A 27,589-nucleotide genomic window follows, 5' to 3' on the forward strand; every position below is an offset into this window, starting at 1 on the left:
CTAGAAGGTCCTGTTGTATGGACTGAAGAAGAGAAATGCTGTTGCCTGTGTGTCCTGCTGAACAGTTGCAGATACAGAAGAAAAACCAGTTTGGGACAGATCCAGTTTCACCAGTGGAAACACAGAGAGGGGGTGCGTGGGAGAGAAGCGCAGGTCAGCTGCTATGGATGCTCTTAGGAGCTGCTAAGAGAGAAGCTTTCTTTTAGCTTGTCCTTCCTCAATGACACTGCCTAGACAGGAGGGATGTCCTCCTGTCCTGGAGCGGTGACGCTGCAGACATATGAGTAAGATGCTTCCCTCAGCGCTGCTCCTGCTGCAGTGGCACCAGTGGCCAAGAGGGGAGAAGGGCCGCCCCGGCAGCGGTCTGGATGCCGTGACGCTCGGGGAGCAGGCGACGGGGCGAGTCTTCTCAGCGCTTGCTCCGCAGCAGCGCTCTGGATGAGCACGGAGGGAACGGCTCTGCGCTGGTCCCACTGCTGCACTGGCAGGGTGGAGAGCAGATCTGCTCTGGCATAGGCAACGCTCAGTTTATCCACAAACCTCACTGACAACAGTAGCAGAATATTAAACAGGAGCTCTTTGCTCTGGTGCTGTCTGTCTGGAAACTTGGAGAAGGGAGGGAACTTCCCTTCTCTCCATGCCACAGGGTTGAATGGGCCTTTTTACTGATGAAACACCGTGGCTCCCTTGGCTAGGCAGGCAGGAGACTCTTATTTGCTTGGGGGCATGTCCCAGACTGCTTTTATTGTGAGGTGGAGGATATCTGTTCTTTGTTTTCTTAGAGAACTTGGTCTCCCTTCAGGGACTGAAGCAGTGTGCTTTACTACTGCGTAACAAAATAATAGTTGTCGGTGGCTTGCTTGGCACTCAAAATGCCTGGAATATTGTTATTTCTTTTTGAGCCATGCAACTAGCCAAGGTTCAGAGCCTGGTGTGTAGTTTCTGTTAGATTAAAATCTGAAGATTGGATGGGTATCTTCACTGCTTTGCCTTCTGTTTACAAGGAGCTTCAAAGTTCAGTGTCTCTGGACACCTGGGAGATAAGCAAAGGGCCTTTTCTGTCTTCGCAGTTCCAGATCTCTCTCATTTTGTGTCTGGATTGAAACCGCTCTCAAATTTTTCCTGGGGCCCTGTTTCCAGGGCTTCTGAGTCTGTTGAGATAGCTCCCTTCCTGGCTCTCTCTCTAGCTTCTCACATCTTTCTCCAGTTTCTTTCGCAGACATCTGCTCAGACAAGGTGCCAGCTCAGTGAAACTGTAGCCTTGTAGCCATGCTCTGTACAGTCCGTATTCAGAGAAAGCCACGTCGTTCAACTTGTGTTCAAGCCATGGCTGAGTGCAGGTACGTTCTGGGTGGTGTTCCTGTTGTTTCAGCCCCCAGTTTTGTAGGGGAGCTTACGTGTTTCTTAGAACTATCTTCAGTGCAAGGTGGCGGTAACTGCATTTTCAGAGAAGTCTGGCTCCCCACTCATAATCCATTGCCATTTCTACAGGCATTTGATCCCTAAGCATACTGCTCTGTCTTTGCTAGTTATTTCCTCAATAGGCCACTCACCTTGCTATGCAATTATTTTTATAAATCCTACTTTTTATCATTTTTCCTTTCCGCGCTCTAAGGAAGTACCTACATTTTTGACTACCTCATGTCTTTCCCTGTTTCACTTATTTCTCCCTTAGGGAGTGAAGGGCTGGTGGAGCGCAGTCCCAGATTTGCTTGGATTTTCCACCATGAAGCATGTTTAAAGAACCAACTGTTTTACATTTTCAGGCTGACCGGAAAAGGGAGGCACTCAGCTGTGAGTTGTGCCATAGGGCAGGGGCGTTCTGTAATGTGCTGACCAGCGAGACCATTTTCGATCTTCCCTGTCCCTTTTCTAATCTCACTGACTGCTATGAGTCCTAGTCAAAAAGGAAGTGCAATGCTGTTTGGGTCAGTACTCACCTGCAACACGCCCCACAGTCATTGCCTCTCTCGTAGTCTTTCTTTTCTCTGTGCTCCGCAGCCTCATGGACCGGTAGTACCTGGAATTCCTCTGAATGGCAATGTAATGTGTGTGTGACTCTTCCTCACCTTCGGAGATTGATCCTGCCTCTGTTAATACCTGCTGAGGAGCGCCTTGCCAGAGCCCACTGGCGGAGAGCCCACCGGCAGCTCCTCCGCTGTGCCTGTCCATGGCTTCCAGATCTTGTCTCTATGGCAACTGAGACGATCCATCAGCAGCGGAGCAGCAGAAGACAGGTAACCTCCATAACTCCATCAGCTTTGTCTGAGGCAGAGCTGGAAACAAACACACACAAACACAAAACAAAGTAGAAAAAGGGAGAGAAAGTTTTAGTTAATTCAGGGACTGCAGTGCATCATCTGTTCAGGGTAATGAAGGCTTTGCAGGATTTTTTTCTTTGAGATCATTGTGAGTAAGGAGACCATCCCACACTTTATAAGCCTTATTCAAACGTCCTGAACGTAGCTTTGATGTGCATATCACTGTCCTGTCGTGACACATTGTAGTACTCCAGATTTTACTGAGAAAATGACTGTATTTGCTCATTTAGTGACCGCACCCTCTCATTGCTTGTGAGCAATAGATTACCAGTTCATTTAGAGGGGATAGAGGTTATGGCTGTGTTCTTGTTTTTTAAGGGTGAAAACCTTATGCATTAGGAAATAAAGCTGAAAAGAAAGCTCCGTTAATATGTCTGTTATCTGTGTATTGCTCCCCGTACTATAAAAATGAATCCCTTTTACAGGACTCGGTGGCTTCCTGTCACTTATTAACAGCACTCCTTCCTGTGGTGCAGATAAGTGAATAAAAATCCATAACTGCCATGACACTTGCTAGGTAGAAGAGAAAACATTACATAGCAATTGGGAGCACAGAGACTTGATTTTATTTCCCAGAGTTGCCCTCATATGTGGATGGATCCTCATCCGTGACACATGAATTTCAGCGCAGGGGTCCCGCTCTGCTGTGTGTTGGTACGTGGACTATGCCAATACTCCTGAGCATTTCCAGGAGACAAACCGCTATGACAGCAGAACAGCAGTGAGTCCTTCTGCGTTTGCAAGACGGGGTTAAACGTGAACTGACTACTTAAGTGTTCGCTGCTGGCTTTGTCTTGTTAAATTCTTACAGCTGTCAAAGCCTTTCTAAGTACATACACGATTTTGTGACTGATGGGGCTAACATGAATTGTAGAAAGAGATGCTATATAGGAAATGTGAATGTAAAACTGACAGTTCTCTGAGAGAAGGGCACAAAATAGTACCAAAGATTAGTCATTAGGTGCTGTTTTGAGAAGTTGCAGATAGCGCTGGTTTACATTACAGTATATCCAATACAAGATACTGTAGAGGGTAACAGCCTCAATTTTTGTTCTGGCTCTCCTGCAATCTCTCTGAACTGCTCCCTGTGTGTCCCAAACCTTTCTCTCGCACAGGGAGATCAGCTTGCCCACTGGGGTCACTCCAGGTGGTCAGATGGGACTTCTTGTATGAAAACTGTGTTTCCCAAGATTTTTGAGAGCCTTATCCTTATAAGGGTGGGTCACAGCCTGAAGTCATGCCCTGGGCCTGCGTCGTTCTGCTTCCTGGGTGTACGGGGGACTGTTCGTTCTGGGAGATGAGAAAGTCTGCTTTTTCCTTTCGTAACCTGGACCACAGCATTCAGCTCATAGCTGCTTAATTTGGATCCTGATTTCAATTCGGCCAAGACTTTTGGGCTGTTTGGAACTGGTGGTTGCTCTGGGATCATTTCCTGTGTTACTGGAAGCGTATGAAGGACACATTTGTTGGTTGCGGTGTCGAGTTTGGTTTGTAAATTACTCTGAGGTGTAGAGATGCACTGAGCCTGTTTCTGTTTCTGTGGCTCAGTGGAACAGCAAAATAAAGAGAGCTGCTGTTAGGGACAGCTCGAAAAGAAAGAACAGGCTATTTCTTTTCCCCCGCCTTTCTTACTGTGCTTCTTCCCGTCCAGAGACTAAAGCCGCAAAGGCTTGATCCTGTATTAGCAACTGTAATGGAAGCATTTCTGTTAACTGGACCACAATTAGTATTAAACCTACAATCCTTCCTGAGCCTAAACTCTAACAAACATTTATTTTTCATTCATTTCTCTTCCATAAACTGTGTTATGCCTTGCCAGCCAAAGAGATGAATCTGTAACAATATCCTCTATTTCAAAGTTCCTATGTGCTTTGAACAGCCACCCCTGGCCCGTGTTACTTAGGCTGGGAAAGAGACTTGTCTCTCTTTTGTGACCTTTACAATGTTGACATCGTTTGTAGCTGTTACAAATTGCTCCTGGTGTCTTCCCCAAAAATGATTTGCAGCTTTCACAGGAGCTGCTCACCACATTGAGGAGTAATTTCAAAAGCGCGTAAGTCTCCAAAGGCATCATGAGCCAAATAGAGGCGCGTGTGTGTATGTGAGTGTGTACGGGTGTGCAGAATACTGCTTTCCCCTTTCAGTTCCCTGGTGAACAGGAAAGCAAAGAGATGTCATTGTTGGGCTTCTATGAAGATATTTGGCAGAGAAGGAACTTTGGTTTTGACTAAGCGATTCTCACTCAGCTGGGTAGCTCAAAGATGTAACCCTGCGTTTAGTGGCACTGTCAAACCAGCCAAGTTATCTTTGCCAGATACACTTTTGTTTTGTCCACCACAGGAATGAAGGGTGTCTGTCCTGAACAGGTGAGTTGCTGTTAGGCTACCAAATGGACCTTAACCAACAAGATGTTTAAACAGAAGTGAATATAACAGAGGATGAGAGAAAGACTTCCGTGTTATCTAGGAGAGGAAGGGGTGAGGAAGACATTTGGTTATTGCGGTGTCAATAAACACTATAGATATTTTTTTCTTTTATGAAGCGTTCAAGAAGAGAATTTATTTCTGAAAGCAATACTCCTGACTGTAAAACTGATACTCTGAGAAATTATTGAGAAGCCACTTACTGATATGTGAATCTAGTATGACTGATTTGGAGTTACTTTAGGTTTATTAAAACTAGGTATGGGTTTAAAGGATATGTTCAAATTTACTGTTAAATTATTCCAGGATCAGTCAAGCTATTGGGTGACAGAGAATGAATAAGTCAAGCAAGTGTGGACCATAACTGTCTTTGTCTGGGTATCTGCAGTGAAGTCTGGAAGAAGGTATTCATCTCTGATCGTCACAGGTATGCTCAGTGTCATTTCTTACATCAGGAATGGCCCATCCCAAGTACATTCACATATCGTACTGAAATCACATGTTTTGCTGCAGAGTCACCACCCACCTGAATTTGCTTTGCAGGCAAGCGTACTGCCCTGTAGTTCAAGAAGACCAAAGTAGCAGTCTGTATGGAAAATGATTGTGGGTCAGATGACAACAGTAAAACCAAGTGATGCATGTATAGCATCACGAGAGACATGCAATTTGACTCACACATAATTCAGCCTCCAGGAATTTGACAGATTGGAAATTTTACCTGTCAGTGTAAAAAAATGGCATTTACCAGCAAACACCACGGATTTGCTGGTACGTACAAGAGTAATTGAACTTGGGAACATTAGATAAAATGCTAATAAGAACTGTAAAAAGGACTGAGATTTCTAGAGCAATGTGGACAGAGGCACGTGGATGTGTGTAGGAAACAGGAACCCACCGCTGCCTCTGAGAGGGTGGGCCTGGATGTATTTAAAAGACGTGGTCTGGCTATGGACGCCAGCAACTAACTGCTGGTAACTACTGCACTAAGGGAATGTGCTGACAGGGATTCAAGGGATATCAGGTGTGCCACAAGACTAAGGCCTTTTAATCAGCTGCACCTAACTGAAGATGAGAAGGATGTAGCAGCAGGAGTTGCACCCTGAAAGCTGAGATTGCAGCTGTGTAGCCTGCTGTGTATTTCAAACGGATTTAACCTGGCCAGACCTTGAACCTGAAGCCTGGCGTGGGAGGTGGATTTTAGTGTCGGTTGATCACCTCGCTCTCTTTTTGCTCGGGCATTTGCTGCCTCCCACAACACGCCAAGCAGCCCCGGCTGCGGGAGCAGCGTTAGAGGCAGGCTGCATGTTCTGCCGCTGGTGGCAGCAGGGCAGGCAGCGGTGGGAGAGGTGGGAAGTATTAAAGCCCTGGCAAGTCAGCCTTGCTGCCTAAGCTGTTGCTGAAACGGGAGGGGTGCAAGCGGTGCGGCAGGGCTGCTTGTTCCCTGCAGTACCTGCTGCTCCACACTTCTTGACTCCTCTCTCAGCAGCAGTTTTCCAGGGCTCCAGCACAACAAAGCAAGGCGGGCAGCTGCATCACAATAATGTTGCTGCCTCTGGTAATTTGCCACCCTGGTTAATCACCTATGTTATTGTGCCTGGTGCTGGCCCTGGAGTAGCAGCCTTTGTCTCTGGGAGGATTCCTACCACAGGCTCCTCTCTACCACCACGAGGCAATTGTTTGGGTTGTACCTGTACTCAGTCTCCCATGTGATACAGGGCTGCAGTAGCATGAGACAAGTGGCTCTGCTAGCTGGTGGGTCCATTACTTTATTAAATTCCTGGTTCCCCTTTAAAATTAGGTGAAGTATATTGTCTGCCTGAAAAGTCTTAAGTCCTGTACTTGGTATATACTTAGTAAGCACCTAATGATTTTGACACAACAACAAAAAAAAAAAGCTTGATTTGCCAATGTTCTACAGTGTTGTTGCCAAGATTGGAAGAGCAATAAAGATTGTTTGATTAATTTGTTGCTATATTAGAGACAGGCTGAAATCTCCAGCTGTGCAATTCAGGAACATTTTGAAGCAGGAAATAACAGGTATGAATATAACCTGACTGTATAGTTGTTCTATATGGGGGCACACAGTCACAGAAGGTGATGAGCCCGTATGTGATTGTCTAATGTGCTCATGCCACCAGGGACAAGATAACAGTATTCATGCGCCTGAGTGGACATACAAAATATGCAAGGAATGTATCAGACCAGAATGAAGGCAGGTGCTTTTAATACAGAAGGTAACGAACCACTGCAATAAGTTCTCTAGTGATGTGTTAGTTTTGCCATCATCTTAAATTCTGACATGAACACTGGATGCCTTGTTAGATTATGTACAGCTCAACTGAAAGTTTTGGGCTCAATGCAGAGGTTGTTGGCTTGGCTGTAGGGTTTTTATGCTGTAGAAAGGCAAAAGAGAGGACCGTATCGTCTTCTCTTCCTTCTCGTATGTTCTTTTTTCTTTAGTGTAAGCCTTTTTTTTAACGACCTCATCTGGAAGGTTTTACACATTGAATGTAGGAATGGAGCTTTCATGTCTATTTGATGAACCAGACGGAAGTCTTTTAAGACAATGTTTTGTCTTCAACCCCTCAGAGTGAGCATGGCTTCTTTAGTATTTCTTCTTTAGATACAGTCTGAATGTACAAGCGAATGCCTATTTTGCTGCATTTTATCAGTTTCTTTCTAAAATGCTTTAACTATTTTGAACGTCTTGTGCAAACTGAAAATAAACCTCTGCCTCCCACTGCCATCAGTCCCTCATTACATCCTTGCTCGAGTATTAGACATTGATCCCCCCCCCCCTCCCTTCTGTTTTAAATGGTGTGGAATTTCATCTGTAAACTATTTCGCTGTGCATCATAATGAGGCTAAAACAGCTCTTTAAGGATGGGGCACAGTCCAAAATCCAGCAGCAGGTCTTACTCATCAGCTGCCGTTCTTGCTCACATGGGTGCCGATCCCTTAAGGAGTGCCACGCGCGGGCGGGCCCCGCTCAAGGCGCTGGGGCTCCACACAGGCTCAGGCCTGTGTTTGCATTGGGAGATATTTCTGTCTGAGTCAGGGGAATAGTAACACCCACAGACTCAGCCCTAGGCTCTGGCAGATTTAGCTCTCAGCAGATGTAGCTATGAATTCATTTAGCCTCATCGGTGGTTTAAGCCAATGCACAGACTTTAAACTGGTGAAGGTGAGGCCCTCTCACGTGTCCTGTTGAGCTACCCCTGCTACATGGGGAATAACTTGCATCGGGAGGGTGGATGGTGGCAGCAGCTGGTATGGTAACACCTTACCCTGCCACAGCTAAATCCATCAGAGCCGGAGCTGCCCGTCCATACATATGTTTATCTTTCCTTTGTCACTGGTTGGGATAACCCTCACTGAAAACGTTAACAATCCTGACCCTTCCTCTTAGATAGCTGCAAGAGACAATTAAGCACATGTGCCTGACCAAATCAAAGGTACGTGAGATCTCACACAGGTATTTGAACTATTTAGGTGCAAGGCAAAGGCATTATTTGATTAAGGCATGGTGGTGGAGAAACCAGGAGGAGCATGGGAACAGACTGACCAGAAACTGAGACAGAGACCAAAGAGTTTCACTGCAGAAGCCAGAGAAAAGTTGAGGTTATGTCTGGGGACACTGGCTGAAAGAAATTCAAATTGTTGGATTCCACATGTTTTCAGAAAGCGAAACTTTGCACGCATCCCGTAAATAAGATTGAATTCTGTCATCAGGTTCTTCTAACAGAAACAAACTACAACCGCTCAGATTTTGAGCTAGTCTTTCAGGTGAAAAAGGGTAATAGAATGGTTTTTTTACCATGATTTAGTGATGGTACCTTATTTATAGCAAGCAAAAACAAGAGTGAATTATGCAGTTCATTACACACTAGTGACAATAAAACCTTTATGTCTTGCACATATGTTACAGCAAACCTGTTTTAGAAGCACTTCAGAAACTAAAAATAAATGCATTGGATTTGTTTTATATAGCCTTCAAAGCCTTGTGCTTTAGACACCATGAGACTAAGTGAACAGGGTTTGGAGAGAGAGAGAATAAGTAAAACCTGTACATTTAGAACAGCTAAAAATGACTCAGCTGGCCTTGCTAGATATAAAAATGTTTCCAGAATTAAGTTTGGCAACTTGGGGCCTTCTATGGGTAGAAGCAAGTATACGTGTGTAAATGCAGACACAAAATAAGTGCATCTTATAAATGGTTACCTACATAAAACAGGAATGGATACATACCTTCACACAATTTTCTCTGTGTGAAAAATGGAATATTTATAGCAGCTACTCTATATAAATTAAGTATATATTGCTATATATTAGTTAATGAATAACTTTAAATAGCAACATCTTTTTCTGCTGGCAGAATGATTTATCTTTTTCATTGTTTACTGATTTTTTTACTTTACAAGTCAAAAATAATGATGAAAAATACATTCCTTCTTTAAATGCCACTAATAACTGTAGTCACTGCTCGAAGATATAATTGTCAGCTCCACGTATCTCATGGTGGAGACACTCTCCCTCTGTGTGGGGAGAGTCAACCTAATTTTTAAACTGTATGGAGGAGCAGAAGTGGAAATCTACAAGCTCTTCTGTTTTTCAGTGTAAGCTGTTAAAACTAATTAAAGAAAAACCTGACCTTATTTTTATTCCTTTTCCTAAATTAGCACACATGCCACGCTGTATATCCCTGCTTGAAGATTTTGAGAGAGTCTTGAAAAGTAAGAGGTGTAAACACTCACCCTGCTTCCCTGACACCACTGACATAGCTTTCTATGTACTAACAGGAACTCCTGCCTCTGGAGGAAACCCCCTTTCCTCTCTCCTGCTGATTATGAAGTGGTGTTGCCTCTGATGCCATCCCATTCCTTACTTCTGCTTAGAAGATACTAGTGAAAATTGTCACCAAGAAGCCATGGTCTAAAACTCATTTGGTTTTCCAGGCTTGTTCCTGGAAGGTAGGTGAGTAACTAAAAACCCAGTCACTGTTGCTCCTTGGCTGGTGGGACTACACAAGCATCAGCACAGGGCCAAGTGCAAATCACAGGACATAGCCTCAAAGCACAAGATACCAATGTAATGTGCAAGTGCACCAGAAGGCCCGCAGCAGCCTGCCAGCTGATCTGTCCTATTTTACAGGGTTGCACATGAGAGCTGTCAGTCCTTGTTCCTTTGCGTTTGAACCACATGAAGCTTTCTAGCCATGGAAAGACTATGCAACACAGAGCTTAAACTTTGTCCGGAAATGTCACAGCCTCTACATATTGAAGGAATCTTGTATAGAAAGTTTAGTTTGTGATGAAATGGTTCAGTTGAGAGCAGGATATGACAAATAATGTCCTGGGAATAACACCTCACTGGAAGCAGTAAGGCTTAGTAATGCCAGGGTACATGGAAGAAGGGATTAGCAGATGTCTTGGTTGAAGCTTTTCAAGACAGACTGGTTAGCAGGCAGGCAGACCCAATGTCCCTGGGGCAGACAGCACTTAACGCTGCTCTTGGGAAAAAGTCCAGCTCTATCTGCTTCTATTTCTAGATCTGCTGGTTGCATACTAGACACTTGTTGTGGAAGAAATGAGCACGGCTGGTTATTTGAAGAGCAGAGCAGTAAGAACTCAAAGGGTTTTTTATTTGAAAGTATCTATGCAGAAGCAGGTAAAGGAAAGGGCTGGCTTTGTTGATCAAGGAATAGTAGAGCACTCAGTTTTTCCTCCCTCTGTGGTCATTGGGTAGAGGGTGCAAGGAGCGTCTGTCTGGGGAGTCTGCCTGCAAATTCATAGCTGCAAGGGAGCCAGAAGTCAGTGAAAACGTTAGAATCCCGTTAGACTGGTTTCTGCTGGTTCGAAATGCCAGGTGCAGTCAGAGTGCCGCTGTGCCAGGCTATCCTTGTCAACGGCATCAAGATAAATCCAAACCTGCTATCAGGTGATACAGTTCTTACAGCCTGACATGCTGTTTGCGTGTGTCTTTAGTACTCAGGAGAAGTCCTTGATTGACAGCTCTGGAAATTCAGGTCGGGAGCATAGTGCAGCAAACGCACAGCAGCAGTGCAACCCACCCCTCCAGGAGGGCTCCCTGTAGTCACTAGGGCAGCCTGCGGGACTGCTGCTCCCAGGACAGAGCCATCTCTTCCGCCCTAGAACTGCGGTGCTAATTCTGGGCTGCAGATGACTGCTCGTCAAGCAAAGCCCCATGAACTTCCCTTCAGTTTGCCAGCTACAGCGCTAGACACTTTTGCACTGTAGGGGGAAAAAAAAAAAAGGCACCGTGCAGTGCTCTCTTGGTGCATGCGCAACCACAGTAAGTCTCCAATTTGGCAACCAGCTGATATCCCAAAGACAGGGGCTTCCAAACCGTAGCTCTGTTGCTAACTTCACCCTAGTCTACAATACTACTACCAGTAGTTTAAACGGCAAATCTGCAGCTATGTAGACGAGAGCGAGTGTTTGGCCAGCGCGGTTTCCAATGGTTGTCTCCAGGGCAGCATTTGTGTTAGCTAGAAACTGATTTCTTTGCTAAGCTGATCCACTCGGTGTTCTCTCCAGCATCGCCACAGAGCAAAAGCTCACCCTCTTGCATCGGACGGGGCATAGACGGTGGCGGTGGCGGATTCTCTTTGTCAGCGTATCGCCAGCAGATGCGGCTGGGCTGGAGTGGGAGGCCAGCGTTAACCGGCTGGGCTGGGCTGTGAAAGGTTGGCAGGCCTTTCCCTTTCAGCCCTTTCTCGCTGACAGCAGCCGTCCCTCTCCCCTCCATCCACAGTTTTTAGGCAGGGAAGGAGAAGGCTGGGATGAGGGGAGGGAGTCTCACCACTGTGGCACTGAATCCTGGTCCTATGAGAGCAGGGTTCGTTTCTCAGCTCTGCTGCAGTTCCCTGGGAGCTCTTGGGCAACGCAGGGATTTTTCTGGGTCTTACTTCCCCATCGCTACAATGGGAATCATATTGCCGTGGTGTATAAATCCTCCTGTATTTCGCTCACACTGTTTTCCACGTGAGCTCCTTGAGCAGGAGCTCGATATAGGTGCAGAGCATGACATGAGGGAGCCGTACTGGAGCAGGCACCTTTGCGCAATACTGTAATCAAGGAAAAATGAACCAGTTTGGGTACTATCTCTTTTTCGCTTTTTCATTTGATATTTGCTGCACTTTTGTCCCCGAGTATATGTCAGGCGTTTCCACTAGATTTCTAGTTCCTCGTGGTCCCTGTTGTTCTCCTAAAGTTTTATTTGAGCTGACTGCAAGTTGCTGGAGGAAGGGGCGGTTGTTTCAGGAACGGCCCCCTTTTGGAAAAGCAAAGTCCAAGTTTTGCTGATTAGTTGGGTAACCTGCTAGATATGTTTGCCTTTAGACATCTGTTTCAAAGACGGTTTTGGGTAGAAAACAGAAGAGGGGGAGGAGACTGGGTTACTGGGTTCTTTTTGCTTTTACAGACTCTTGTCAGCTTTTCTTATTTTAGACCTAATGGGGCTGCTTCCACAGGGAGCTGCTTGGAAGCATGAAATAATGCCTCAAGGCACTGCTACAGTAAAGATGACGATATAATTGCCTACAGAAATCACAGAATAAGCTACTTCCAAAAGTAGAATTTTTGTACAAACCCCAAGTATTGGCCACATATTCAGGCGGACATAATGGTCATTATGTAACTAAACCCTTTTAGATTGTCTTGCAAATGTCCTCTCCAAATTGTGGTAGCGTGGGACAATGGATTCTCTGTCTCTAGGCACTTCTTTTCTGTCAGTTGCTGTGGTGTTTCACACATACTCCTGTGTTTACAGTTGGTATTAAAGTGGATCAGATTTATCAGTCCCAAATGGAGTTTGGATAAAATCAGACCTGCGTAAAAGATCTGTCTATGTCTTAAAATGAATCTCAGCCAATTAGTCCTTTTTGCAGGCTCAGCAATGACATTTTAAAAACTTTTCTTCCCTTTCAGTGCAATTTCCTACTTTCAACGAGATCTGGAAGTAGCAGGTCTACTGTAACAGCAGAATCTGTCAATAGTTTGAAATCTCAGGAGGTAGCTTGTTCATACGGGATTTGAGTCCCTGTTTGCTTTGTGCATATAAAAATATACATAATTGCTGGGATGGAGTTCACTGCTGTGCTGGATGCCCAGCAATTGGTCTCCTGAGAGTGAAAGGAAAGATCAGCTAAGGGGAAAGATCAGGCTGCCATTAGGGCAAAAACAGGCTGTTTTCCGTATTTCCTGTCTTTATTTTTTTAAAAGCGAGATCACACGTAAACAGTTGCCAGGAAAAATCACAACTTGTCCTGCCCCTGGAAAAAGAGAGACAGTTTGGTTGGTTGGTTTTGGGGATGTTTGCTGTTTAGTTTGTTGCATTAATGCTCATTTTGTGCAGCCTGGGTCTCCCCACTGACTAGGCTTCCTCCCTGTGGTGGTTTTTATGCCTGTCAAGCTGTGCCAGTGGGGTTTGATTCTCTCCTTGCTGTTAGCCAGTATTTCAACAGTGTCACTACTGTGCTGTGTCTGGGTTGCTCAGGGCTCCTTCAGGATGACTTGGTTGGTCGAGCAAAGTCGGTTCTTTCCCAGGCACTGGATTTGTGCTTTTGTTTGTTGCCTGGGGTTTCTTCCTCAGACCATTTCCCTTCCAGCCTCCCCCCAGAATAGGTTTTTACTCACCTGGCAGCCTGAGTCCGAACCCGTCTCTCATTTGCCATCTGGATGAGGTATGTCCAACAAATCTGGACTAAACTCCCCCGAGTTATAAGGACCTTGCAAATCAGCGCTGAATGCCGAGGCAGGTACGTCCTCCTGAAAATCTCTGTGTCCTTCAGTCCTCGTGCTTGCTATCAGGTCAGTTCTGATCGAAAGCGAAGCTTTCCTTCGGACGTAGTTTGCTCACTTTCCAGAGTCACAGCAAACATGATTTAAAGGAACAGCTTTCCCTTTATCCAGATAAGTTAGTGTAAACATGAGCTCAGCGTCCTTTGCACTGCTTGCGCCAAAGGTTTAATGACAGGCCTTTGTTAAACCTCCCATATAAATCTTTAACAACTGGGTGAAACTGGTCCAAATCTGCAAACTCATGTTAGTGGAAACAGTAAATGGTATTTCCTTACACTTTTAAGGCCCACTGGCTGAGCTGCTGCTCTTGCTTTACATTATTTACAGCCATTTGAGATGAAAAGGCCTAAATGTTCATGACTGTTTTTAGGTTGCCATTTTTTGATTTCATGTGTGTTCACATACCTGGGCAGTGGAGTGCATATAGCGGATACAGTGCATATAGGGGGTATGTGTTTATATCTGTTCATCCAGAAGGCGATTATAATTGTCTCCCCTGAAATACTTTGATTTCTTTTTCACATTGTGCTTACATTTGCTGTTTTCCCAAATGGGCTTGTTAACTCTCATTTGAATGTCCCTCTTCTGGGGTCAGCTTGTTTTGCTTCAAACAAAGGCAAATAAACCCAGAACTCCTGTAGATAACTATGCCGTGCTAGTGGAAGTTTTCCCTCATCCTTGGATAACTCATCTGGTATTTTAAAGCCTGCAGTTTGAATGACTCTTATAAAACATATCATTTCTCCTGCTGAAGTTGATGCTAGTTTTTCCCTTCATTTTTTGTTTTTGAAGTTCACTGAACATGCAAAGTGCCATATTCAGCTCAAAATATTTCAATTGGTTGTGACATTACCCTATTCCTTTTAAAACCCAGCCCTATTTTTCCCATGTCCAATCTGCTCCATGGAAGTCCAAATGAGTAAAGCTTTGGCTCATCTGAGGTCAGTTATCATAGCTTCATGGTCACCGGTGTGATAGTGTCCCATTGCATCCACTGAGGTCCTGGCCTGGGCATAGAGAGCCATCAGCAATTAGTTCTCTAATAATTAATCAAGGTCACCATCAGACCTGGCTTGTACTTCTGGTCTGTGAGCTAAAGGGACACGGAAATGAAGGATGCACTGGAATTTGGGTTCCTCTCTGTCACAAGAGTTGCTCCAGGGTGAATCTGGCTAACTCTGTGCTTCAGACTGGCCTTCAGAGCATCCCCAGAGGTGGAAGAGCATGAGAAGCAAAGGGCTCAGGTTTTATTGCATTTTTCAGACATTAGAGCGCTCCGGTGACTCCTTACCAGCTCTGTTGTTTTGAGGACTAAATAAATCCTATTTCTACAATCCCCTTTTTATATGTAAATCTCACCGCCTCTTACCTCCCTTCCTTTGTTTTCCTTGAATTGGGTCATTAATTTTGTTACAGGAAATAAACTATACATATAAATACATATATATTTTTTTTTCCTTTCCAAATGAGCAGAGTGAATGGAAAAATGATATAATAATGCCTGTCATAGGCAGGCTGTTCACTGGACGCTGTGTTTCACAGGCTGTGGAAACTTCCCTGTGACAAACCTAAAACTCATAGGTAGAGTGTCACAAGGCACCCGGATCAGATGGTGATGTCATCGCCCTTTGGGCTGAGGGAGTCGATTTTTTGAATTTGCCCCAACTATTCCCACTGGGAGGAGGAATCGGTTTTCAGAGTTAGGATAGTAGTTTCTGGGAAAGTAAACACGGGGGGCACAGCCCCTCGCTCGCTCCTTCTGATGAAGATCAAAAGTAACTTTGGGGGGGGGGTCAGTGGAGTGTGAAACGGGTCTGAGCCCTAAGAGAGGCGAGCGCCTCATTCCTGCTGCTTTGCAGCCGTTCCTTAGCTCTTGCGGCTGAGGAGGATGGTGAGATGGTGACTTCAAATGTGTGCAAAGGCTCCTTTCCTTAACCAGAATTGGAATACAAATCTGACTGTTTTTTTCTTCCTTGTCCAGAAATCCAAATCTGCGTTGTCCAGTGAGCCCTGTGCCCCATAGAGCTCTACCATGAGCATTTACACAGGCTACTTTCATTATTAGTACTTGGGCATTTTCTTTCCTTTTTTTTTTTTTTCCTGACAAAGCAGGCTTTCGTGCAGATTGCAGGCCCGTAGGATTTAGGTTCTGCTCAGATGATGCTCAGATTCCCTAATGTCTGGAGAGCAGCCCGCAGTGTGTTAACTGAAAATTTGCAGAAACACATGGCCTGACTACACAGAAGACCTCTTGATTTGAACTAGCTGCCTGACCAATTACAGGTGCTACACCGTACAGCACAGTAATAGTTACTGAATTACCTGAGCTGGGCTTACCTGTCTGTAGTTTAACACAACAATAAATTCAGGCTTAAACTGCACAAGGGAAACTGATATAGATATATCACCATACAAGGCTATACCATGACATACATTGATCATTTTTGATTGACTGGGTATCCGTCTTTCAGTAACTGTAACCTTTGTTGTTTTCCTGTTAATCTCTTTTCAGGTACACGCACCACCGTGAACTTCTAAATTCAGTTTCTTAGCCTTCTTTGGAAGCTCTTGCTGTATCTTTCCTACAAGGTGGCACCTGAAACCGAACACGGTCCTCCACATGCAAATGCTCCATTGTTCAATACCCTGTCGTTAGATTATCTCCTGCATTATTTTTATATCCTCTTATTAATGCACCCACACACCCCATTTGCATTTTTTAACCTTTTAAAAAACATTTTCAGTACAACAATCAGAAATAAGAGCAATGAAATCAGTGTGGAATAGCAGAAGTGAAGAGCTTGCTTCTCCTCAGACCTATACCTGTTTTAAACGTCACTGGTGCCACCAAAAAGAAAGGGGGGGGGGGGGACCAGACCCAGCATGTCCACACTGAGAAATCCGTTTTTTATAGATAGCAAGGAGTGGTTTTGTCAAATAGTTACAGCACACAACACGTTGTTTGGAGAAAGCACTTTTTCTTTTACGGGAAGGTAACTGTTTTGCAGATAGAGGACTGCAGTACGGGATAGCATCCGAGGAGGAGTGCCGGAGGCCTGGTTGCTGGGAGCGCTTGGCAGCAGCCGAGCCAGGGTAGGACTGCTGGGTGCCCACGCTCCGGCTGCGTGGTCATCCTGCACAGGTGCCAGGGCCTGCCTGGGTTGACCTAACAGCAGGACTAAGCCTGCGTTCTTCATTTTGATAGCGGTTCTTGGCCTTTCTAAGCTGTTACCTTCTTCACAGGCGGGGAAGGGGCACTGGGTGACAGGAGGCACCTGGGGACAGGGCCATGCTGCCTCCTGCCAACACAGAGCAGGGAGCTGTTGCCACCACAGCAAGCCCTATTTGGGACTTCCCCCTCTAAGGGGAGGGGGGCAACCCATTTTATGCTTCAGCCAGGTGAGGTGATTTCTGTTAAGCAAACGAGCATGTATGGGTTGTCTGGCTGCAGAGGCAAAGCGCGTGAGTCAGAACGCCACCTGAGTAATGCCCCTCTTAGCCAAGGAGCACTAAAGAGGTGAAGAAATCCTCAAAGCGATTGTCCATATCTCCATTTTTGGCAGACTGTACCCTAGCAGCCTCTTCAGTGTCTTCTGTTGTACTTTACAACAGAATTGTAAAGTTTAATTGCTTCTGTTGTACTTTACTCCAGATTTTCTCCAAGAGTCACTGTTAAAAGTTGCAATCTAGTGTATATCAATGCCATTGTCTCTGGAGGGGTTCTTCCTCATGTTGAGGAGTGTTCGATTCCAGGTAAAGCAGTGAGATACAGGTGCTTCCAGCTTCTTGTGTGTCTCTCAGTCCAAAGCAATTCTTTAAAGCAAGGTTCATAAACATGGGGCGTTGTTTTATGATACAGCTGATGTGATCCAGTGGCTAGCTCCCAGTCAGAGGCGGCTCTGCTCCTCCTGACAACAGCTTCACGCTCCTGCTCCCTCTCCTACTGCTGGTCCTGCTGCTTGTCTTACTTCTGGTGAAGCAGTCCAGGGCACTGACCCAGCAGAAAACTATTCACTTGTTTTTGCTGGATTGCTTCTCTGCCAGATTGACATCCTCTGATGTCTTGCCAGCGTAAGATGAGCATCAGTGCTGGCACAGGAAGGGATACAGGGTGGCTCAAGAGTGAGGGAAGATGGTAAAGTAATAGCATCAAATTAGATTGGTTGCATGGTTGTAAACCCTTGCAACTCTTTATTTGGCTTGCACAACTCCCATCAAGCGAGGGGGCTTTGTTTCCTCCTTTTTCACTATTAGCAAAATCTGGCTGTAGGATTGTTATTTAGGGTTTTTTTTTCCTCCTGGGTTACTTCACAGCTAGATCACTTCAGAGTCAAGAAGCATTAACATCAGCAATGGGAACACATGAGCGACGAGGGGAAAGCAAGAGAAAGAGCAAGGAAGGGGAAAGGCAAGACCATCTCTGACAGCAGCAGCACAACGTTACATCTGTAGCATAAGGCAGTCGTGAGATCATGGTGCGGATTTGCTCGGGCACTGCCAGCAACAGCCGCGGCAGGGGCTGCCTCTAAGCCCACCGGGGCACACCTGGGGGAAGGTGCCACCGTCCCCTTCTCCCCCAGCTTCCCGCCGCGCAGTCCACGCCAGGCCCCTGGGCTCGCGCTCTCCTCTCCTTCCCACTGCCTCACGCTGCTCCTTAGCTCACAGCCTACGTGAGGTTTGTTTCCGGTAACTCCTGCACACGGGCCACCGGCAGCTGCATCTGCAGGCACCGGCAAGTCGGTCCTTTACGACTCTGGCTTAAACCCATCTGTGTTAACCCCTTTCTTCATTTAGAAACAGCATGCTGATGGGTGGGAGGTGGGCAGAGCCAGCGGAGAAATGCCTCAGATTATCAGAGCACCCTCACCTGCTGTTCATAATCGTTTTGGGGGTTCTTTCGGCAAACTTTCCCGGAGCTCAGGAGCGTTTTGCAAGGAATCCCTGGGAGTCCCTGTGCTGGGGCTGGAGGAACTTCCCCCCTCCTGGGACAAGAGGACCGGGAAGTAAAACAGCACACTGAAGCTCCTTAACCATTAGCAATAATAGCTATTCCACAATCCTGTCAATCAGTTGGTTGGTATCTGCTGTTTAATTAGCAGGATCGTTTAAGCCTTTCGCTAGCATTTGTCCAGCTCAGATGGAACCTCCCCTCACATGCAAAACAGCTTTGCTATTTAAATGTGGGCTTGCATATCCATGCCAGCTGCTACCTCTCGGGGATCCAAGACAGCTGACATCCCTGCCACTGTAGATAATGTTTTAGGCTGGAGACTAGTCAGGAAGACTGAGGCAAACCTCCCTTTTATCTAATCCAATAGGCGTGCTTTTTTTTCCCTTTGACGTGACTTCAAGGAGACGCAGAGTGGAAGAGGTATTTCTTTTGCTAAAATTTTTACTTTTTCATAACAGTGGGCATTGCTAGGAGCTTAAAAAGGTGCATACAACGTTTTGTGGGCTCAGTTAGAAGTGCAGTTTGTGCAGTCCTCCACCAAACGTATGCTTAGAAGAACAGTGCTGCTCCATGCAACGCTTCTGTAGTGCTCAGAAACCCCTGTGCTTTAAAGCATGGGAACCACTGCCAGGCTGAGCCACAGCCTTTTAAAAGCAGAATTTGACTGACTGTGTAGGAAAGCATGTGCTGAGGAGGCTGAAAATCCCCTTGTAAGCGTGGTGTGAAGCTTTCCCACAAGAAAAACTTTCTGTTTCTAGTGAAGTTGAAGAGTTTAATCCAGTTAGCTGCTGGATCGAAGTAAATCGAGTTTTGTGCCTTCTCAGTTTTGAATTCTGCATGTATTAAACAAATTTGAGTTTGCTGTTTGACAGGTCTCGCTGATGACTCTCCTTTCTGAGCTTGCTTTGAAGGTGATTTGTTGGACCAGCGTGCTGTCCGCGGGAGAGCGCGGTCTGTCTTGTTAAGAAATCCCATGAGCTGGATTTTGTGTTGGAGCCGCTCTAGGGGCACGAGAAGGCTAGAGAGAGCACTTTCGGGTGCTGGGCTTCGGTGGAAAAGGGCATAGCCACTCTGGTTAGCTTGGGGGACAGGCTTACGCACAGGAATACATGATGTAGCAAGTATTTTGGAGGGAAACGGGCTCTCCTATTTCTTAATGCTGTGCAACTGGAGCGTGGCTTCTCCTGGTTCCCCTCCATGCAATAGCCCAATGGAAATATTATCTTTTTTCTTTACAAAACCAAAACAAGAAATGTGTTTCAGCATAGTGTTCAGCTGACTTTTATCACTTTGGAAAACACTATAAATACAGCTCTGATGTTAGGTAGAGACGGAGGGGAGCTGGATTCTTGTGCTTGTCTTGCAGAGCAGGATTTTAATTGCGTTTTGCACCTGGCTCTCTGTATTTTTTTTCCCCCCTCCAAAAAACCCTCCCTTGAGTAGGAGGTGTGTGTTTGTTGGGGATCTACCTGAATTCCTTCAGGAGCCAACTGACTCGTGCGCAGAGCAGCAGAGCGCTCGGATGGGGACCGAGGGAAGGGAGTTCAGCGTTTTACCTCATTTCTGCTGGTTAAAGGCATACTGCCATTTCAGCTTGGACCCAAAGGTCTTAAGGACAGGTTTATAGAGAAGCTAAGGCCAGTGGAAATATTATCCTTTTTAGTCGCTTTTCTTGGAGAAGATTAAAGCAAATAAACATGCAAGGACGAGTCCTAGTAGAAAAACCTGTGCGAGCTGCCTTGGAGGGCAGAAGTGGCAGGAACAGGTATCCCCTGCTGGTGCCCACCAGCACCTACCCCTGACTGCCACTCGGACTCTTTCCAGACCTCAGCCTCGTCATAGATTTGTTTCTTGACAACTACGTTTCTTTCAGCTTCTCTTGTGTGCTAGAAACGCTCTGCTTTGGAAATCACTATAGCTGGATAACTTGAAAACTCTGTGAGGAATGTTTTCCTCCAGCTTAACTCCCCCCTTCTTTTATGTATTTCCACCTTGCCTTTCTTCTTCCCTGCCTGCGGGTGAGGGGCTGGAGCGCAGTGCAGGGGGCTCGGGGAGGAATGGCAGGTAAACTTTGGTCTCCCTGAACAGGACATTTTTCAAAGATGAGCCTGGGAATTAAATTCAGAACTCCACTAAATGCCAAAAAAACAGGAAATTAGAAGGAATGCTAGTTTAATGGCTTTACGATTTCCCTTCTCCCTGCTAGCTTCTCTGTGATCTGCAAAGAGGTTATTAGCCATCTCTTTTTTTTCTCCTAGGAAAGAATTACCTTATCAAATGCTTCTCCCCCTACTAGCCCACATGCTAGACTCACAAGTCCAGCTTTTTTTTTTTTTTTTTTTTCCAAAAATGATCTAACCAATGCAGGTCTGAGCAATTCTTCTCAACTTGTACATAGCTCTGAAGTCTCCCACTTGTGTTTCAGGCGTTGTGTTCCCCAAACTTCGTCTCTTTCTTCCAGTTACATCTCTTGGACTAGCAAAAGATATTGCTATCGTCTACTAACTGTGTCTTGCCTGTGTCCTTAGATCATCCTGGCTACAACAGCACTAGCACCTTCTTCCTTGCAGGCCAGCTGGTGGATGGTATTTCAGTCGGGCTTAGGAACAGAGTAGCATCGTGGCCCCATGTCTCCCTTGGCAAGTTAATTTCGGAGAGGACGGGCATGTACGATTTGAATTCCTGCCGTGCTAAAGTATGAGCTTTTGAACAGTCTTCATGTGGCTATCCTGTTGACGATTTGCTGATTTTTTTTTTTTTTTTTTACTTCTCCTTTACTCAGGAGAGCGTGCCTAATGTTTTTGCCTTTGACAACGGGTAGAGTTTAAGAGAAGGCTCAGTTCCTTTCAGCTGGCCTGAAAAGCAACTAAGCCAGCACTAAAATTCTTGACATAAGCTTGAAGTTCTTTATATTAAGACTCTGCATTGCCGATTGTGTGTGTGTGAAAATCGGAAACTGTTGTGACTCAGTGTCCACTTGAGGATCCACCTAAGAAGAAAACAGAAGAAACTGAATGTTGTCTCTAAGTGTACTTAAGAAAAAATGGAAGAGTCTCTGTTCAGATTGATGTATAGTGTTTTGTGTATATATACATATGTATATAATACACACATTGTGTGCAGGGTCTATATACATGTACGTGCATATATATGTGCACACTCCCACATATCCCTGTACAGTCCCTGAATAGGTGGCAGAGTCACTTGGCTCTAGTGCGTTCCTCGGTTATGCTCGAGGACGCTGCGGCCAGCAACCTCCGGCTTGTTTCTATGGCAGCTATTCCCAGCCTTGTAGCATCCCACCTTCCCTCTTTCCCCATTTGGCAACAAGAGGAAAAGAAGAGTACTGTGACACCCACGCTGCGCAGATCTGTGCTCCTGCATGGAGAGGCAAAGAGGATGAGCACAGAAGATGGCTGCAGATGACAGGTTCAGACTGGGGAGACCTGGGTGCCATAGGCTGTTCCCCTCCCGGACCCCTGTGCTACAGCGCTGTCTTGGAGCCTTTCCTGCAGCCTGGTCTCTCCCAAGCACCGGGGCTTTGTGGGGAGCCCCAGTTCCTTTTTTTTCTTTTTTTTCTTTTTTTCCACTTCCCTCTTGCCCTACCCTGTCAGATGGACCTAACACTGGGGGCTGTGCCCTAAACCGGACTCACTAGGATGTAAGTCCCAGTGGGAACCAGACTGCAATACCAGAAGGGGTTAGGGTACCTCTATTGCACTAGCAGAGGCTGACTAATCTCCCTTTAAATAGGCTGGAAGCGCTCTGGTGAGCTTCTGTTACAGAGCCGCGAGAACACAGCCAAGACCGTGGTCTATATAAATAGCTAGATGCATGCTGGTACGTAGTGTATAACACAGCTATCTGTTCTAGGAAGGTCTTCCTGTTTTCTTCATACTGCTGCACGGATAGCTGAGATCAATCCCTAGTAACGTTTCTGTGTAGTAGCTGTTTTGCTGCACTCTTTTTTTCCAGACTGCTGTATCTTCGGTGGCGGAGAGGAGGGAGAAGCTGCCCCTTTGAGATAGACCTCTCCCTCCCGTGGCTTTGCGTCCGAGTGACAATGGGCCTGCACCTTGCTCGGGTCTGTACAGCTGCCTTCAGCTGCCTACTACAATGCAGTTCAGACTTTTTTTGAGCAGTGCTATGTGTTCAAAAATCTCACTGATATTTATAGCATAGGAAAGGTGAAAGCAAGGAATAGTTGAGTGCTTGCTGTGTAACTGCGGATCTGGATCAGAGCAGAACCTGGCTGTCCTGTGTGCGGAGGCCAAACTTAACCCATCCGAGCTGCCCCAACTCAGTAATCGGCCCTGTAAAGAAAACATTGTTAGCCAGTCTATATAGTTAGGCTGGCTGCTAATAATATCTTCTTTTCTCCCTTATAAAACAGAAGGGTGAAAACTGCTCTCCAGGTAGATACACACTCTCTGCAGCTGCATAAGTGATTTCCAGTTTGCTTCCATCTAGTCCTGAATTAGCAAGACAGCCTTCAAAAAGGTAAGCATCTGACGCATGGCCAGTAGCCACTATAGAGCTTTCCAAGACTGAGGTAAATAGGAGAATCCTTAATTAAGAGCATTGCAAATCTTGCCTCAGCTGAGGTAGGAGGCATTTGAATTTCTTACTCATAGTGTATTGTCATCTTCTCCTTGCCATCCTACCCACTCGATGCGTCAGAGATCTAAGGCTTGGGGTTTTGGTTCCCCCTCCCCCTTCTTCTGCTGAGCAGAGGATAATCAGGCCTTCAGTCTCTGGTGCATCATGTCAGAGATTTCCACCCCTCCTCCCCCGCCCCGAGTCAGACATAATTGCCCCAAGCCAAAGGGTTTTGATCAGAGTGGATAGCTCATAAGAGAGGCTTGCTGCAAAAGGACAGTGGGCAGAGCGGGCCTGAGGGGAGAAAGAGGGACTATGCAGGGCCAGAACAGGCATGTACAGCCAGCTTCCCTAGTGCTCCCTCATGTTTGCCTCTCTCGCTAGTGTTGCTCCTTAAGTAACTGTACGAATAGCAAGACTCTGAGGCTCTCGTCTTACCAGTGTTCCCACCCAATGTGTTACCCAACAGTAACTCCCTGAGGTTGATCACTTTGTTTTCAAGTGCTCTGAGGCCCTTAGGAACTTGTGCTTGGTCCCATGAGTCACCACTTGGCCGCTTCAGGCAGGCGGCAGTCTTCCCCCTTCCTGGGATCTGCAGGACCCCGTCCCAGTTCTGAAGTTTAATTCTCCTACCTTGGGCTTTCACTTGGCACTCGCAGACCTCTGAGCTCCAGCTGGTTGACACTTTCCAACTGGGACCATTTAGACACTGTGAAGTCCTTTCATCTCATAGGAGGGGCAGGGGGCATTAAGAAGTGCTCTCTTTCCACACTCCCTGCTTACCACCTTCAAATGAGGGCATAGCTGGGCTCAGGAGTTGTCTCAGTGTGTCATCTTTATGGGATTCAAAGCACACATTTGGCAAAACAGAAGTTCCATATTGTATATTGGAAACATAATCAAAAAAGGACAGTAATGCTCTTCTGAGGAAAAATACTATATTGTCTGATTAGCAACAATCTTCTCAATTACAAAGCAAACTCAAAAATCCCAGCCTGTGAATTTCATTTAAAAAAAAAAACCACCTCTGGCAGCTTTTTCATTAACTGTATTTAATGTACTTACCTTACTTCACTCCACTAAAATCAGCCACGCTGTTCCCCGGGTAAGTCTGGTCTCTGTGTTGTGAGCTAGTGTGATAACACGTGGGTTCTGTTTGGAAGGGCATGAGAAGAAAGTGAAACCGAATGGAGCAAAAATTGCATTTCGGTGCAGAACGGGTCTCCCTGAGCAGGGAGGGCAAAAAGCAGTGGAATCTGCCCCAGCCACTCTCATGCTTTCCTTAGCCGAGACTGGGTAAAAATGTAGTGCATTTCTTCCTCTTTCTCCAGCACGATGGCTTCACTTCCTGTCTTGAAGCAGGAGACGTTGTTCCAGAATGGTACGTGGAGCTATCGAGTTCCAGCCTTGCTCTACCTGCCACGTTTCAGCACCATCTTGGCATTTGCAGAGGAACGAGAGGATGTGGTGGATGAACATGCCAAGCTAATCGCCATGCGCAGAGGCGTGTATGACCCAACCACGCACCATGTTCAGGTACCAGCATGGGGAAGAAGTGGGGGAGACTGCCCAATCATTCTGCTCCCCTGTCCCCAAATGAGTTGAATGCGTCTGCCCTATCCAGTGTAGGTAAACAGCTCTCCTTCTCTCCAAATTTAGGAGTCAAATACACTCATATTGCTTGTAGGTGGTATTATGAGAGCCGCTTGAATTCAATCTCATTAATGGGCAGCCATTGGGGAAACAAAGCAGGGCAGGAGCAGTAGATTTTCAGAGGATATCTTTGGCCATTGCTGTAAAGCTGGAGAAGCAGAGAGAGAGAGAGCGCATGTGTGCAAGAGAAGGGAAAGAAGACCTGTTGCTACAGAAAAGATGTGGAGGAGAGACAGAAATGGGGAGCATCTTAGGGATGGGGAGGAGTGCATTAGCAACCAGTGATGTGTGGGATTTTTTGTTTATTTGTGTTTTTTTTTTTTAATTAATCCTCCTAGAACTAATTAAAACAATTGAGAACAGCTAGTCTCACCACGCAACAGTGTTGTCTGGTTTATCTGTGCCAATGAATTGGCTACCTTATTAATCCACCAGTTAATAATAACAGTTATCTTGCTGGGTGACTGGGGGTGGTGGATACTCTATTTATAATCATTTCTTGCATTTGCAAAATGCATTAATGTTTTAAAAAATCATTATATTCTCCTATTCCAATCCATCATCAGTTAGTGGTTGTCTTAGATTATAGACTCCTAAGAGCTGGAGTCTGCCTTCTTTGTCTCACAGAACCAGCCTCGGAGCCCACCTGCGTTGTCATACAATTCAGGTAACACCTTGTGTAACCCCCTCTAATTCAGTTAAGTAGAGCTCAGTTGGTCAAAAACTCAGTAACTTCTGTTCATATGCTAGAGTTTCTTAAAATAGAAATATGAAATATCCCAAAAAAGGAAATACTGGTTGAATAGGCAGAGATAAGGCATGAACAAAAAGGGCAAACAGCAAGTCGGGATAGAAAAGCTAATTTGCATAATCTTATAGGAAAGCACCACTTGTTTTTTTTACCAAACCAAAAACTCTACATAGGAGTAACTTTCTAATTGCAACAGGAGTGATAGAATCATGATTGTGTGGCATGCTTTTGCACATAAAGACCGATAGAGAGATGGGAGGAAAGGTATACCTGCTCTACTACTGACTTGCTGAGTGATGTCCAACAGCTCAGTGCCCAGATTTCCACACCAGACTGTGTAAAGCCCCGCGATTAGCTCCAGCAAGGTATTGCACTGCAGGATGAGATGCCCATTCATACAATGATCAAAATGGAAGAGTAGGGGTCTGAATGAGAAATGAATTTGTCTGCACCCAATATACTTGAAAGGGCCTGAGGATCGCTAGCTGACTTCCTAAGAAGCACTGACACAGCACAGTGTCTGTACCCACATATTTTGACCAATCTGCATGTCTGTGTATCCATAAATACATATATTTGTGAGAATTTCTGAAAGTTCAGCTACTATAGTTTTCAAAACAGTGTCATTGGACGCTGATTGTGTTGACAGATACAGCATCAGCTCCTCAGTGAGTAGTAAATAAAAAGGAGATAAGCTCACCTGTTTGGTGAAACGTGAAGTGCATGAGCAGCAGTGTTATCCAAATAATCTCCATTTATTTTCATTTACCCTTGGTGATGCCAGTATATTGTCTTCTCATTTCTTGCTCTATCCTATAACTTGTTTCTTCTTTCTTGTTCTCATGCTCTGACCTGCAACTTTTGTCCGGGCGTCCTCGCTCTGTAACGTGGATTTATTTGTAACGCTGTGTTTCGTTCTTGCCTCCCTTCACATGGGCCCTGGTAGTGGAGTAGGATGGAGACTATTGTCAGTGCACAGCTGAAGGACCACCGATCTATGAACCCCTGTCCTGTTTACGATGAGGTCTCGGGGAACCTCATCCTGTTCTTCATAGCCATCCCAGGAAAGATCTCTGAGCAGCACCAGCTCAGGACAAAGATCAACCTGGTACGTCTTTGTCACGTCACTAGCGCAGACCAGGGACGCACCTGGAGCGCTGCCCAGGATCTCACTGAGGGGACCGTTGGCACTGAGTACAAGAACTGGGCCACTTTTGCCGTGGGACCGGGTCACGGATTGCAGCTGCTCAACGAGGCCCGGAGCCTTGTGATTCCTGCCTATGCCTATCGCGTCCTTGACCCTAGGCAGCACCCCACCCCTCACGCCTTTTGCTTCCTCAGCTCCGACCACGGGGCCACATGGGCGCTGGGGAACTTCGTGGAGGAGGAGAGCGCGGTGGAGTGTCAGGTGGCGGAGGTGCACGCCTGCGGCCGGGAGGCGCTCTACTGCAACGCGCGGAGCAGCACGGGCGCCAGGATCCAGGCTGTCAGCTACAACCACGGGGTGGACTTTGAGGGAGGCCAGCGGGTTGAAACGCTGGTAGAGCCTCCCTTCGGATGCCACGGAAGTGTTACTGCCTTCCCACCTCTCCTGGGTGCCAGGTGCCAAGATAGTTGGTTGCTCTACACTCACCCTACAGACCCGAAGGACCGAAAGGATTTAGGAATTTACCTCAACAAAAGCCCTTTAAATCCAAAATCCTGGACAAAACCGAGCATCCTCTTCAAGGGCCTGTGTGCCTATTCGGATCTGCAGTACATGGGGGTGGGCCCAGATGGCTCACCCCTGTTCTCCTGCCTCTTTGAATTTGGGACTCACAAGCAATATGAGAAGATAATCTTTGTCATGTTCACTTTGAAGCAAGCCTTTCCATCAGAGTCCTGAGTGTCAAACCTCCTGGGGATCCCTCAGAAAACCACCTTTCCTGATCCTCCTCCTCCTCCTCCTCTCTTTCACTTCTTGTCTTTCAGCGAAAGGTTTTTCTTGCTCCTCTTTGGCCCCGAGTTTGTCATTGGCTTGTGACGTCTATGGATTACAAAGTCTATTAAACGTACTGAAACTAAACGTG

At 46.1% G+C, this 27,589-nt stretch overlaps 2 protein-coding genes across 7 annotated transcripts in view; one reads left to right on the forward strand and one right to left on the reverse strand.

The window, feature by feature from the left end:
* Positions 1–2,172, reverse strand: part of NGEF (neuronal guanine nucleotide exchange factor) — a 40,082-nt gene extending 37,910 nt beyond the window's left edge. Inside the window, exon 1 of the mRNA XM_068954871.1 lies at positions 1,941–2,172. Within this exon, the coding sequence (XP_068810972.1) occupies positions 1,941–2,172 (232 nt within the window). The remainder of the gene's footprint in view (positions 1–1,940) is intronic.
* Positions 2,149–27,589, forward strand: NEU2 (neuraminidase 2). 6 transcript variants are annotated; one of them, XM_009669720.2, is made up of 7 exons: positions 2,149–2,237; positions 5,051–5,171; positions 9,544–9,718; positions 10,293–10,363; positions 22,911–23,017; positions 24,448–24,652; positions 26,467–27,589. In XM_009669720.2, the coding sequence occupies exons 6-7, from the start codon at positions 24,452–24,454 to the stop codon at positions 27,403–27,405; spliced, it is 1,140 nt and encodes a 379-aa protein (XP_009668015.2). In that variant the 5' UTR covers positions 2,149–2,237; positions 5,051–5,171; positions 9,544–9,718; positions 10,293–10,363; positions 22,911–23,017; positions 24,448–24,451; the 3' UTR covers positions 27,406–27,589. The 6 variants fall into 6 exon arrangements, with proteins under 6 accessions (XP_009668015.2, XP_009668014.2, XP_009668016.2 ...); XM_009669719.2 differs by having other exon boundaries at positions 9,544–9,714; XM_009669721.2 differs by lacking the exon at positions 10,293–10,363 and adding an exon at positions 17,881–18,937 and having other exon boundaries at positions 9,544–9,714.

Source organism: Struthio camelus, chromosome 9, assembly GCF_040807025.1.
Source record: "Struthio camelus isolate bStrCam1 chromosome 9, bStrCam1.hap1, whole genome shotgun sequence".
Lineage (NCBI taxonomy): Eukaryota > Metazoa > Chordata > Aves > Struthioniformes > Struthionidae > Struthio > Struthio camelus.

Coding starts and splice junctions, on each gene's coding strand:
- NEU2 (XM_009669720.2), top strand. CDS start 24,452: ATGGCTTCACTTCCTGTCTTGAAGCAGGAGACGTTGTTCCAGAATGGT. Junction 24,653..26,466: donor CAACCACGCACCATGTTCAG/GTACCAGCATGG, acceptor GGGCCCTGGTAG/TGGAGTAGGATGGAGACTAT.